This window comes from Mercenaria mercenaria, chromosome 19 (genome assembly GCF_021730395.1).
Source record: "Mercenaria mercenaria strain notata chromosome 19, MADL_Memer_1, whole genome shotgun sequence".
Lineage (NCBI taxonomy): Eukaryota > Metazoa > Mollusca > Bivalvia > Venerida > Veneridae > Mercenaria > Mercenaria mercenaria.
In genome coordinates, this window is record NC_069379.1 from 15,722,939 (window position 1) to 15,737,458 (window position 14,520).

Here is a 14,520-nt window from a genome sequence, read left to right on the forward strand (position 1 = left end):
GTTCAAAAATTATGTCCTCAGAAAAAAGACAGAATCCATTAGAAAATGTAATTACGAAGAAAACGAACTCCACATGAACAAAGCGCCTGGGATAGCAATTAGTTTATTATAAACAAGACTTAATTGTGTATTCTTGTTAACTATATCTTTATTAATACGGCTGTCATTTTATTTATGAATTGATTTTAAACAAGATTGTCTATAGGCTAAGCATTTGTCACCTTACTAAGTTCTTACCCAAAACCGCTTAGTTTCTATTTTGGATCACATATGATAGACACAAACTTTTGGTTTATGTTCGATAATTTGACAAAATAAACCGAATTGTTTCTCCAAATGCGCCAATTTCAAATCTGTCCTACATACTTAACAGTAAAATATAAAAACATTACCAAGTGTCATGAGGATCACGTAAAAAGGAAACATTTTTAGTGTTTAAAGAGATTTATGTGATTTCATCTACTGACAAAGCAATCGTTACATAAATCCAGATTCAAGCTACAATAATAATATTTCATACAGATTTGGATTCTGACAAAGTTTTATGAAGATCTGTTATCAAATGTGTCCTTTGGAGAAATGAAAGTGTTTGCTATCTGTGCATCATTGAAGTTTCCATGTGTACTGCCGAATGAATACATCTTTGGATGTCTAAAAGATATAATTTAGTACTTATAACATGTGTAAATGTTGAGTTCTGTTCAACCCGGGCTAGGGGCGTAGGCGGTAGTTTGCATTTTCACTACTGTCCACGTACAGCCTCAGTCAAACCGAGCCTGCAACATTTGATCAGCTGATGTCGAGGTGGACAACCTGTGGTTTCCCATTTTTATTCAACCACGAATTGATTTAGTTTTTGTCTTTTAATAATCCAGTTTCTAACTAGAGATAGCTTTTTAGAAAGAAATGCTGACAAAAATGCATTATGGTCAAGTATAAGGCGTTACTCCATGAATGTTAAGAAGTTGTTTTGTTTCTATCGTTTGATCAAGTGACTTAGACTTTCGCCTCTGAAAATCTATTTCAAATATATGCTAGAATTTGCTAACCACACAGTGGGGCATAATGCAACTCCAACGTTGACAACATTTTCTATCATATTACAACATTTTCTATCATATTACATAGTGACAGTGTTTGAGCACAGACATCGGGATTCAAATTTGACCTAGATTCTATGAAGACCGTCAATTAAACCTTAAAAAAGGGCTGATTTAAAATATGGCTGCAAGTTTTATATTTGCAGGGTCGACACACGACAACGCGAAAGGACATCGCGATATATCGTGCTTTTGAACGGCGACATTTCAACGTGGATATCGCGACATTGTCGTTTTGGGATTGTCGCCGTCGTTTGCGATTGTCGGGTGTCACTTCGTAATGTCGCTATGTTACTTTGCGTTGTCGTGTGTCGACCCCACAAACGCGACGGCGACATTATAAGTGGCCCAAACAGGATTCCGTAGTATAATAATTATAGGTTATTACTATGTATCTGGAAATCTGCACGTCGAGATCTTCAGGGGAAATATTGGGCGACTTTCTTCCGCTGAAGAACGAGTGCATATTTCTCTATACAAAGATAATAAACATTTCATTACATACGCATCCACACGTATAGATATTATGTAAATATCACAAATATGTTCAATAGCCTGAATAGGATGGACAATACTGAACTAGATAGAAAAAAATAGCGCAACAACACACACTGAATTACGTCGCGACATGAAATTCAGGCGTCAGTGTCATTCTTATATTAAATTTTGTTTCAAATTTGCCCAGTGATGTCTAAGGAAACAAATGAACAAAAACTGGTTCCTAAGTTTAAGATGATTCGGGTATTTTCAAGTTCAAGTTTTGTTTAAAGTCATCAAATTACTTTTAACCCGCTAATACACATGTATCGATGGATCTCTTTTTATAAAAATCATTCTTGCAGATTGATTGTCTAGACATTGAAACTTAAAGTTTTTTCGAGGAAAAATCTGTTCACGGTAATATATGTAAATTGTACAAGAAATTAAATAATCATTTTTTATTCACTTTATTCCTTTTAAATTATTCCATGATTACATTTGCACGTGAACTGACACGTGAGTCATTAGGTCTGTTTTAATAACATCGGTGAAAAGATCCTTTGGAAGCATAGAAAGAAAGCAAACAAACAATACCAGGCTTGGTTTAATTTAGTCCTTGATTAGAAGTAACGGTAAGTGCAACACCTCTCTTGCCCTCGTCACCGGGATTTAGTAAAAATCTATTACATAGATGAGCCGTGTCATGAGAAAACCAACAGAGTGGCTTAGCGACCAGCGTGGACCCAGACCAGCCTGCGCATCCGCGCAGTTTGATCAGGATCCATGCTGTTCGCTAAGGGTTTCTCTAATTGCAATAGGCATTGAAAGCGAACAGCATGGATCCAGACCAGTCTGCGTTGGTTTTCTCATGGCACGACTCAGATATAGAATAGATTTCTTGATCCCAAAGGAGCGTCAAAATAACACTGAACACTTAAAACGAAACTACGTTGTCCAATACTTTAATTTTGTTTCATTTTAAAAAAAAAACATTTGCCAGTGTTGACCGTAAAATTTAAAATATACAAAGATACGGTTAGAGTCATGTTTGGCCCTTAGAACCTTAAGCTGGCTTTTGATAAATAGTGCTACATTATCTTTCGATACATTAGATACATTACTTGACGCACTAAACTTTTAAAGGGCTATTCGCTAATTTTGCTATATTAGCTTCGATTTATTTCACTTGAAAATACAAAATTAATATATCCGTCAGATGATGAAATACATATGCATTTTTTTACCGAATACAAATGAATCAAACTAGTAACAAAAAAAGTGTCACAGACACCATATTACGTTGCCCAAAGCGCGTTACATCACGTTGTTGCTAGGTGAAGTATTAAAACTATTGTATACATAGGTATTCTAAAGTTTATTGATATAATAATCATAGTCAGAATGCACCTTATCCTGTCAAAACAGCCGGTATTGTTCCTGAAAACATAAAAGAGTATGTACTTAAAACTGTTCTATACGTTCCTTACAGTCTCAAAGTATACAGATATTATTATAAGACCTGGCATGAACTGTAAAGCAGACCTGATTTAAATTGTCTAGTTTACTGCCAGTGAAGTTATATTTCAAAATCAGACATATCTGGACGTTTCTTTTAAAGACAAGATGGAAATAAATTTACTAACTCCAGTGTAAAATATCTCGTTTGAATTTAGCGGACCAGTAGACTTTCCGTGTGACGATCGTCATTTTCAGTTTGACAAACGTCACATTCCGCTTGATTACATATTCTCCGTATATGAATTCTACTTCCAAGTTGGTACAGAAAGTCGTGCCTTTGTTTGACTTACATCAACGTCTGAAGAATGTCGAAGTATGATACGGAGATTACGTAACCACACGGAAATTGCCGATCGTGATTAAAGGACCATTACCTGAAGTTATACGTTTTTAACCTTCTCCTTCACTGGGAGCTGTTTAATCTATTTAATCCTGATACCAAATTCGGATATATTACTATATATTACTTAATCGCCACATAGTCACGTTCACATTACAACACAGTAAAAAGATGAAATAAACATACCAGGCATTATACTGATGAAATGTGAGAATTGCACCGTTTGACCATGTATAGACCCAGCGCATGTGTAAGTTCCGAAAGATGTGGCGTCTATTTTGACAATGGTCAAAACATCTGTTCCTGCAACAGCGCCCTGATTCGGTGTATACTGTACAGCAGACACCCCAGCTGGCAAAGTAGAAGTCTGAAACAAACGATATACTCAAAAACAGGGGGAAAAAGTAGATTTGAAACGTTAAATAATTACCTTGATATTGCCAAAACATTTTAGACCTCGATGAAATCGGATTAAGTGTGTAAACTAGAGGTATTGGAAGATTAACTAGGCCTACATTTCTTCTTTATGCAATACCATAACCATAACAACAGTGCACGAATATATGTTTAGTCAATAATTAAACGTAAACAATGCGAAACACATGTAACAAGAATCAAACAGAACAGGAAGACAGTAGGGCACCGCCTTAGTTATATGTAAAATTAAACCGATTGTGCTGTTTTCCTTTCTCTTTACCCCAATCATTTTATCAAGTTACAGAACACCGGAGATTAATCCTGGTAACATAAGGCGGGGTATTTTAAGCACAAAGCAGTTCATGTAAACAAGAAAACATAACGAAACATTAACATAAGTACCAAAAGTATTTACAGAAGGCAAAGTTACAGAAGACACAGCATTAAGCACCCTCAGTGACAATCGGCAACTCCCGAGTCATTACGAATTCTTCTTTTCGTTCTTTAGGCAGGCATTATTCGGACGAAATATACGTCAACGAGAAGATTGCTTTCAATTAACACCAAAGTATTCCGAAACTACATACACAGAACACGTAACAGAACGGATAAAGCCGAAAGTAATAATCAAAGAAGCTTAGTCTTACTCCATTAAATGTCCAAGAGTATCTCTCTGCCGGTGGTATAGTTACACATGACAGTTGAACCATACTTTTATATGCAGCTTTGTCAGGGGCATTAATGACGATTCTAGGTAGCGGAGTTGTCGTCCATGAATGAGTTGTAGTAGGAACATGAGCTATAGTAGAAAGAAAAGTTAAATGTTTAGCAAACTGTGTTACATTATTGTATCGCTGATCAAGCAAAGAAAAGTCTTAAAGGGATAATCAGGAGTTTTTATTTTCTAAACAAAGGTTCATTGAAAATTTATCTATAATATGATTATCAGCTAATCAAATAACACAGAAAGAATTTTTTTTTGTTATTATTATTAAACCTCTATGTGATGTTCGCAATACGTCTACATGTGAATCGCAAAACATTCACATGTTGTCTTATCAACAAACCTAACATAGTTCTCTATTTCCCGCCCTTCGAAGTGGAGAAAACATTTCATTTATATTTCAAATGTATTAGAAATGATATTTTAAAGCAATATTTTGATCCCAGGTGGTGCGTGTGTGCTCATTGGTGAATAATTAAAGTCTAAAATCATTCGTCCTCAATCTCCAAATTTTATGAGGAAGTTGGCAGTTACTTGCAGAGGACTGGTAAGTACTGGCCTGTCGTTATATAACTGAAATACTTTTGAAAAAAATATCATAAAATCACTTTGATTTTACTTTCTGTGAATGCACAAAACCTCAGTTGTTGACGACAATTCATATCAATCAATATGAAACAAACAAGGCATTATTTTTTATTTCCGAATTAAATTCGATAATTATGAAATGTCGCTATGATCCCAAGTTATTTAATTTTGTTAAATTTAACGTAACATCAACACTGTCATAGGTCAACTTTCCTGTTATTATTGGGGGAAGAAAAACTCAAGCGTCTCTCCTGGCATAAGTTCAACACGAGTGGGCAGATGGGTAGAATGGGATGGTTTCCTCACATGGGTTCAGCGTACCAAGTGAGTCTCGAACCAGCATCTGTCAGGGATATGTAATTGAAAGTAAACTTAACCACTCGGTCTCATAGTCCCCTATACAGGTAGAAGAAGGCAAAGTGAGCAATAAGTTCTCGTGAAGTTCTCAGGAATCGAAAATGCCAGCAAACTTGACAATTCCAGTAGAGTTTCGTTTCCCAGGCTAAATCAAAGAAAAAGCGGGAAAACGAAAGGGGTGGTCACTCTCGCAATGATTTAAATACAAGAACGCTTGATTCTTTGAGGATTTCTGGCGCTTTTTACTAATTCAATGGAAATATTTCGCACAAATAAACCATCATCACTATATTGTACAAGTTCCCGACTTGTTAATAAATCAATATCCATGCTCTTTCGGAAATCCACGAAATTAAATGCCATTATTGTGTTGTATCGTATCAGAATCAGTACTTACCTGTTTGTGAACTATTGTCTATGCCATTACATAAATCCGAGTGACTGCAACAACCAATTTGATTTTGATTGTGACCTTCGAGAGCGAGTATTTTCTCAAGTGCCCTACATTGCTGGCAACAAAAAAAGAAAACAGTAACAACATTGCAAGTGGTTTTACTTAACGTTAAAAGGTACTATGCCTATTTTAAGTCCATACGGTTTTATGTGTTAAAATTCTTTTTTGCATAACATGTTTTTTCGGCCTTGGAGATATTTTCAACTTTTTAACAAAAACATGGTCAGTGATGGTAGAAAATCAACTTCCCGATGCTCTAAGGGGATAAAACCAATAATTGTATTTTTTAACACAAAAAAAACTCTGAAAAGTCTCACAGAATTAAAAAGCATTCCAAAAACATTTTACAAGGGACCTATCCTAGGCTATTTTTTTACATGTTACCGGACACAAAGATTTTTAGGATTTAGTAGAGCGTATAGAGATCTTATGATATCAGTATACAAGATTCAAGCCGAAACTACTAATAGAAAGATGTAGATAAGCAGGGAAAAAGGAGCATGAAAGGGTCATACACAGAACCGATCAGTATCGATAGGATTTCTGAAAGCAGAGCTTGTGATCCCTTCCAAAGAGATAAGTTTCTTGACCAGTTAGACGGAATGGTTATGTAATTACCTTCATGTTGAGTGCTTGGCAGTCAGGAGGCAGATACGTACAATACAATGATTATTATTATTATTATACCAGATTTGTTGAGCGTCCTTTTCATATGGAAAATACGTTCAAAGGCGCTTTACAATTAAACATGTGACACATCGCAGATATGTAGGAAAATAACAAAACATGACATATGTAATCACAAAACTGAAACTGAACAATTTGATTAAACGCCTTTTTTATAAATGATATATTCAATGGCGTTGTACATAATAATAAAAAGTAATAGTTATTACAACAATATCATAAATGAACAATGATAATATTTACAGCCTTATTGTAACAAACAGCCATGACCGCACCCCCACCCTTGAGGTCGTTTTACCCCTATTGCCAATACCAGTGCTTTAAACATCTGGTACACCCAGACGGGCTACATATAGTGGTTCAACCTCCCGGTAAATGGTGCCATCATGTACTGTATTAGATAGAAATACCACACACTTCAAGTGAAACTCAAGTCTTGCGAAAAAACACACACATAGAACGTCATAACCCTTAAAATGTGACATGATGAAATAAAAGCTGGATTGTCAATTTAGTTAATTACATGACGAATTGTACAGTTAAGAGATCTTCGTCAGCGACGAATGACTTGCCGTAGTTCTGTATTACAAAAATAACAATGGCATATTTATTATGGGTAGAAACAGTCACAGTTGGTATCTATGTGTTGTAGAACATTTTGAAAAGGTGCGTTTTGAGAGCTCTTTTGAATGAAATAAGTGATGAATCTTTTCTGAGATTGTCAGGGAGAAAGTTCCATAGTTTTGCGGCGGCAACCCTGAAACTTCTATCCCCGTAGGTAACCAGTCAACTTTTTTGTGGCACAAGGGTTGTTGCTGCACTTGCTGACCTCAGATTTCTAGTTGGCACGTACACCTCCAGTAAGTCTCTCATATACACCGGCGACTGTCCATGCAAGGCCTTGAATGTTTGAATGAGAACTTTATGTTTGATTCTATCTTGTATTTGAAGCCAGTGAAGATCTTTAAGGATTGGTGTTATATGTTCAAAACGGGTTGTTTTCGTAATAAGACGTGCAGCTGTGTTTTGGACATTTTGCAGTTTGCTCGTTGTTGATTTTGGCACGCCGTACATAAGAGCATTGCAGTAATCTAATCGTGAGGTCACAAGCGAGTTTATCAGGGTTTTTGTTTTTGATGTCTCATAAGTGAAAAAGATAGCTCTTTCAATCGAGTGACACTATATTTGATACATAAATCTCAATCTTATTTTATCTTTAAAGCTTGTCTCGCGTCATCAAATGATTCCTGTAATTCAACTTACTTACTAGACATTTTTTTTTCTTAAAATGTATGGTCACTGTGTTATTAGAATAAGGTATGTGCAGGTAAATCTGCGGCCTTGCTATTAGAAGTCATAACGATAAAACACCTTCACCATACGATAAGTTTAGGAATTACTTGCTTATGTTTGATGAGTATTCTAGATTTCTAATTAGGAACCTTTAGTCAGCAGGTAGCTCATAAATTCCGTTTATGTATGCTTAATATTATTACTGCTTACGATTGTCAGGGAGGGATTCCTGATAGTTACAGATGTTAAAGTACGGAGTCTTATATTGAACAAATAACCAAAGCAATTTCATGCAATTTCATTAGCTATAACACAAATTGAGTCAAACCTGTAAAAGGATCATTTGAAAGGACATAGGACAGCTAAGTTAGAAAACAGCATACTCTGTTTGATTAAGTCTGTTCATAAGAGCTTATGGCACATGCAACCATAGTCACGTCCCAAGCACAAATTACAACAGAACTCTTTCATAAAATAATACTTAATGGATTTTATTGCCCTAAAAGTTCAGAAATTATTAATTACACAATAGAGCTTATACTGGGCGAGCTTCACAAAATTAAAAATATTTCATTATATTTTTCTTTCACTGACTGGCTCTAATATACATATTAAGGACTTTATAACAGTGAATATGGTAACAAATGCAACAAAATATCAAAAAGAAACCATTAAATGAATTTACTTACTACTTCCCTCATGCAGCTAAGCTCAATTGTTTTTTTCTTGCTGTAAAAACACTGAAAACAAATATAGCAAAATAACGTTTAGATAATATTAATCAAAATATGAATCTTATTTTAGTCTACAAATCCTTCCGTGGAAACATCTTATGTTATTATTCGCATGGTTTGAAAATTCTCCTATAAGCATGATTTCTTTAAACTTTGTGTACTGGCTGAGAATCAAATTCAAAGTGAAAAAATGCATCAAAAAATCATAGATACGTAGGCTATATCTTAAATTATCTGCCCTTGTAAGTTGTTTATTTAATTATTCTCGAACTTTCAAGGGCAGATCACTCATGACCAACGCTGGGTTTCTATGGTTTTTTATTTCTTATTTTTCTGTTTTTTATTAGATTCACTGTCAGCAAAAAATGTTTCAAGCAAACATTCTTTCTGTAAGAAATTTCCTCAATGTCAATGAAGAGACTATTGCAAATGTCCTTTAAACATAATAAAATGATACAGCAAAGTCCAAGTCTTTCCCATGGACCGAATTTCTGTAAACTTAGTTTACTGACTTCAATTGAAGTCTGAAAGAGAAATTGAATTTTAAATGCACATTTCTATTGCCTCGATCTTGAATAATCGGCCCTTTAAAATTGATTTTTAGGTATTTTCTGATTTTCAAGAGCAGATAATGCAAGACGAAGCCTTGATTCTTATGGTGTTAATACATATTTCCGTTTTAAACTTGATTCTCAGTCAGTACACAAAGTTTGAAGACATTCTGCCTGTAGGAAATTTTTACATTATATTCATACCGGCGATTGAGGCATTTACCTTTATGGAAACAGTTTTCTATGATATCGCAGTGTCTTAGTTTTCTTTCTATAAAGGAAAACAAGAACTGTAATGTCATAATCACAGTTTCTTAGATTTATACCAATAGAGTATTACTCTACTGTTGTTGTCTGATATATCTCTACTAGTATTGTTTACCTTGCGTGAATCTTGGACACGGCACCAGTAACATGTTAGTACAAAAGGTAATGTATCAACAATTCATTACGTAAGAACTAATGCATATTTATACCAAGATCGTATAAATAGTCTTGATAGAAAAAGGCAACAAACAATGTCCCACACTGCAAATTACTACTTACTTTTTGTCCTAGATCACATTCCACTATCCGCCGACAGTCCCGTATTTGAATGACGTCCTGACATTCATAGCATCGCAGTGCATTGGTGCCGATCAGGTATAAATGCAGCAGGAGCAAAACAGATTTAGTAGCTATAACTGCTTACAATAGATTAATTGGACAGTGTTTCAAATTAAGCAATATCTAATTCGACTATTGATATTTTACAATTATTACAACAAATGCGTTAAAGAAACAAGCATAATTCTTTTCGATCTTTTTTTACTTTTTTACAAATTTAAAAGACCTTTCGAATCACCTAAGCAAAAGTTCTAACTGTTCAGCTCGATTTGATGTCCATGATCACAATGTGAAAAGTAAGACTAGACACAGATGTTATTTATACATATATCAACATATAAAATACTGTATGTTGGCAGCTGATCTTATCTGAAATTAAAGAATAGATGATAGATGCCTCGAAATGAATGATAAAGTCACTTTCGGAATGATCAGTAACTACTATATCTATATAATAGAAGACCCTCTGCGCTCCAAGGTAATAACAAAAATTTATCATGTCATTAAGATCATGTAATGTTGGCATAAATATTAAAAACAAATATACTAGACAAATATTTAAACTTAACAATAAAGGCAATTACTGAATAGCGAAACTAAGGTCCTATTTATATAATACAATGCTTAAGCAATCATCGTAGCGCTCTCAACGTTATAATTGCTGAAAGACACTTGCGTAATATAATTATTCTCTAATTGTACAATTTTCTTTTCTCAAGTTCTTGTTTAAACGTTTACAGCGATTTGTACTTAAAACAAGAAATTGCTGACGGACGCACGGACGGACGGCCTAACGACGGACGATGGACGAAGGTGATCATAAAAGTTCACCTTGTCACTATGTGACAGGTGAGCTAAAATAATATATGCCATAAATGTACGCTAAATCGTTAATATTTTTTTCTAAATCATAATTGTTTTTCGCCAAAGTGAGCAAAATGTCAGATATATCATCAATACTATCACATTGCTTTTACGGTGTAATTGCTAGTTTTAACCCAGTTACAATGAAAGTATACATGAATGTGTTCTAACAGTGTGCCTGCTGCCGGCAAGTGATTCTATTTCAGCGACCAGAGCAGACCAAGAACAGCCTGTACATCCATGGTCTGCACTAATCGTGATGCAGCCAGTAAATATTCAGTGAACATACCTTAGAATAAATAAATGGTATTGCCTAATTTGAATGATGGGCTAGACCATTATATAGATTTAGCCAGGTAAAAGTTAACAGGCTGCTATGGGCAGCTCAGAAAAATTCTTAGTTATGGCAAATTAAATAATAAGCATTTTTGAATCTCATAACTTTGATTATTAAGTGAATATTTACAACTGTGGGAAAGACAACATTTTAAGCCAAAGCAGTGTTGTTGAATATATATCCCATTCTATTTCTCCAAAACGTTCCGATGATAATAAAAGTCATACTGGAATTAAGTTACCAGAACTAACATTGATGTCGGTCAAGAGTTTGGCAATATCTTTCATAACAGTTCATTTAACTCTTTAACGGTTAGAATAATATGTTGTTATTATGCATATGTTAATTTCAACAAAAGCGATATCGTAATAAGTTATAAGGTTTGTCTTTTTCGTTGATTTTCATGGGATATAGTTATTACTAATAACTATGCAGTGCACTTGGAATTTATTTTGTTTGTTTATATATATTTATTTCATGATTGTGAAATAATTTTCACAACATTCAGTGTAGATAGTTTGCATTGATTAATATTTGTTTGTTTGTTTGTTTTGGATTTAACGCCGTTTTTTCGATAGTATTTCAATCGTAACGGCGGGCAGTTAACCTAACCAGTGTTCCTGGATTCTGTACCAGTACAAACCTGTTCTCCGCAAGTAGCTGCCAACTTCCCCACATGAATCAGAGGTGGAGGACTAATGATTGCAGACACAATGTCGTTTATCAAATAGTCACGGAGAACATACGCCTCGCCCGAGGACCGAACTCATGACCCCGTTATCCGTAGACCAACGCTCGTACCTACTGAGCTAAGCGGGCGGGCACATTGCATTAATACTAATTATTTTAGATCTATCACGGTAATAAGGTTCACTTGTTATATATATAAAGTTTGAAATGTTAGGAACCATTTATCAAAAGGGGGAAATGTGTAACCCTGGTTATATTATGGTAGAATTTTTTTTCGCGACGGTCCTCTACATTATTTTGCAGGGTATGCAGTACATATAATCAATGTAGCGCTGAATTTTAGGCGTTGGTTACTGAAGACCTCCGAATTAAGGAAATATATTGCTCTACCTATTTTGCTCGTTTTTTGAGATTGCCATTATTTGCATACATGTATGTCAGAGATTAACTCCGCCCCGCCAGGTCAAATATAATGAACTACAACGATCTGCAGATAATTTTAGGTGAAAAACAATAAATTTTCCATGCAAGAAAAACTATAATTTTTTAAAGATCTTACTTACTTCCGACAGAAGTTTTCATTGTCTTCGTTTTAGGCAACGTAATATTTAATGTGTTTCAAATCAAGTTTTATCGTAGATAAGGCTTTAGATCTTGAAAATGTAGGACAGCAGTAATCTACAACTTTATCTGTCAGTGAGTAATTAAAATTGAAACTATGAAATACACAACCGAAGAATTTAAAAACAAAAATATGTCTTCAGAAAAAAGAAGGAATCCATTAGAAAACGTAATTTCGAAGAAAACGCACTCCACATGAACAAAGCGCCTGAGATAGCAATTAGTCTAAACAAGACTTAATTGTGTATTCTTGTTGATTATATCTTTATTAATACGGCTGTCATTTTATTTATAAATTGATTTTAAACAAGATTGTCTATAGGCTAAGCATTTGTCACCTTACTAAATTCTTACCCAAAACACCTTAGTTTCTAATTTGGATCACATATGATAGACACAAACTTTTATATCTTGGTTTATGTTCGATAAGTTGACAAAATGAACCGAATTGTTTCTCCAAATGCGCCAATTTCAAATCTGTCCTACATATTTAACAGTCAATTATAAAAACATTACCAAGTGTCATGGGGATCACGTAAAAAAGTGACATTTTTAGTGTTTAAAGAGATTTATATGATTTCATCTACTGACAAAGCAATCGTTACATAAATCAAGATTTAAGCTACATTGTACAATAATAATATTTCATACAGATTTAGATTCTGACAAAGTTTTATAAAGTTATCAAATGTATTCTTTAGAGAAACGAAAATATGTGCTATCTGTGCATCATTGAAGGTTCCTTGTGTATTGCCGTATGAATATATGCCTATAAGAAAAACTTTTTTCTCTGACACTGTGCCAGTTTCATTTGAAATGTTCAAGAAACCCAGATGCATGAAAGAATTCGAGGTTTTAGCTTGATATCAACAGTTTCCAAGTTTTTACGGCATTTTCAGTACCATAAGACAAAGCATCAGATTTTGTCAAAAATAGCTGTCGCGACATAATTTTGAAGCAGTTACCCTAAATGCAGCCTTGTTTTGCCCTGTTTTGACATTTTCTGCTCTGATGTACATGCAAATTACACATTTAAACTATTAAATATGTTCACTTATACCTCTGATGGCCAGAAAATAGCAATCAGTAGGCTATAAATATGCAGTTTTTGAAAAAAAAAATACACTCAAAACAGTGAAAATGTGATATTTTTGGGTTTTATCCTCATTTTCAACAAAATTGCAATAAATTTGTCATTTTCTATCAAATTCTTATCAAAGTAGCCAATTTCCACCATCATCTGGCCAGATTTCAATTTTTACCAATGTCATCTTATATGTTATAACACACTAAATAGTTGTTGTTCTTTATTCTATATAAAATTGACCTAATTCCAATGACCGCAGCACACATCAGGACCCATTTTAAATTTCTGTAACCTACATTTTCTTGAAGAATATTGTCAGTACTAACTAAAAATCAAAAGAAAAGTGGGGGGGTCATGTTTGATGCAAGAAAAATAATTTCAGTCAAACACACAAACTGCAAAATCAGCTAAAAAATGAGACCCCAAATTATACTGGTGGTGTATGATCTACGTTTCCATGAAAAAAATTGTAATGTTGTTATTTCATTATGAAAATGCTACCTACATGTCAAGCATAGATCTGTCATGTGATTTTAGCAAAAAAATTGCAAAGAAAATAAGGAAAATAGCTCTATAAAGCAAAAAAACTGAGGACTATTTGTATCCGACATTATGCGACTACCATTTTTTTCGCGCCATTTTTCTTTTTAGTGTCTGTATGCCTTCTAGCGAAAGAAAGCAGTGCTCTTTAGATATAGAGATAGACCCTAACATTTTCATTGATAGAAATACATTAAATAAAGTCTAAAAATTGATTTCCAAGTCCTTGAAATTAACAAAAATGATTTCACAAATATGCAATGTATGATAGTTTTGCTAATATCAATAACAGAAATTTTAATATTTAATTCAAAATTGTGATCCGCAAAGAATGTCAACTCTTGCTTTGGGCTAGTACTGTAAAGCAGAGATATCTATTAGTTTACTTCCCTTGCAATTACACAATAGAGTAGAAAACGAAAACGGTTTAAAACACAATAATATACATTTTTGCACAACAAAATCGTTTAGGATTTATTAATATGTGTTTGATTTAACCCTGAACCACAGGTTCCTATGATTTTGTCAACTT

The 14,520-nt window shown here is 34.1% G+C and overlaps 1 protein-coding gene across 2 annotated transcripts; it reads right to left on the minus strand.

The window, feature by feature from the left end:
* Nucleotides 1-66: 66 nt before the first annotated feature.
* Nucleotides 67-12,412, minus strand: LOC123543157 (uncharacterized). 2 transcript variants are annotated; one of them, XM_045329248.2, is made up of 7 exons: nt 12,304-12,412; nt 9,790-9,926; nt 8,648-8,698; nt 5,922-6,033; nt 4,503-4,654; nt 3,625-3,805; nt 67-3,017 (listed from the first exon to the last, which is right to left on the minus strand). In XM_045329248.2, exons 1-7 carry the CDS (start codon nt 12,320-12,322, stop codon nt 2,989-2,991), a joined length of 681 nt encoding a protein of 226 aa, XP_045185183.2. In that variant the 5' UTR covers nt 12,323-12,412; the 3' UTR covers nt 67-2,988. The 2 variants fall into 2 exon arrangements, with proteins under 2 accessions (XP_045185183.2, XP_045185182.2); XM_045329247.2 differs by having other exon boundaries at nt 9,790-9,929; nt 12,304-12,368.
* Between the last annotated feature and the right edge of the window lie 2,108 nt (nt 12,413-14,520).

Excerpts from the sequence above, each read along its gene's own strand:
- LOC123543157 (XM_045329247.2), bottom strand. Across the intron at positions 6,034-8,647 it reads TTAGCTGCATGAGGGAAGTA|CAATGTAGGGCACTTGAGAA; the intron begins GTAAGTAAATTC and ends TTTTGTTGCCAG. Across the intron at positions 4,655-5,921 it reads AGACAATAGTTCACAAACAG|CTCATGTTCCTACTACAACT; the intron begins GTAAGTACTGAT and ends TTTCTACTATAG.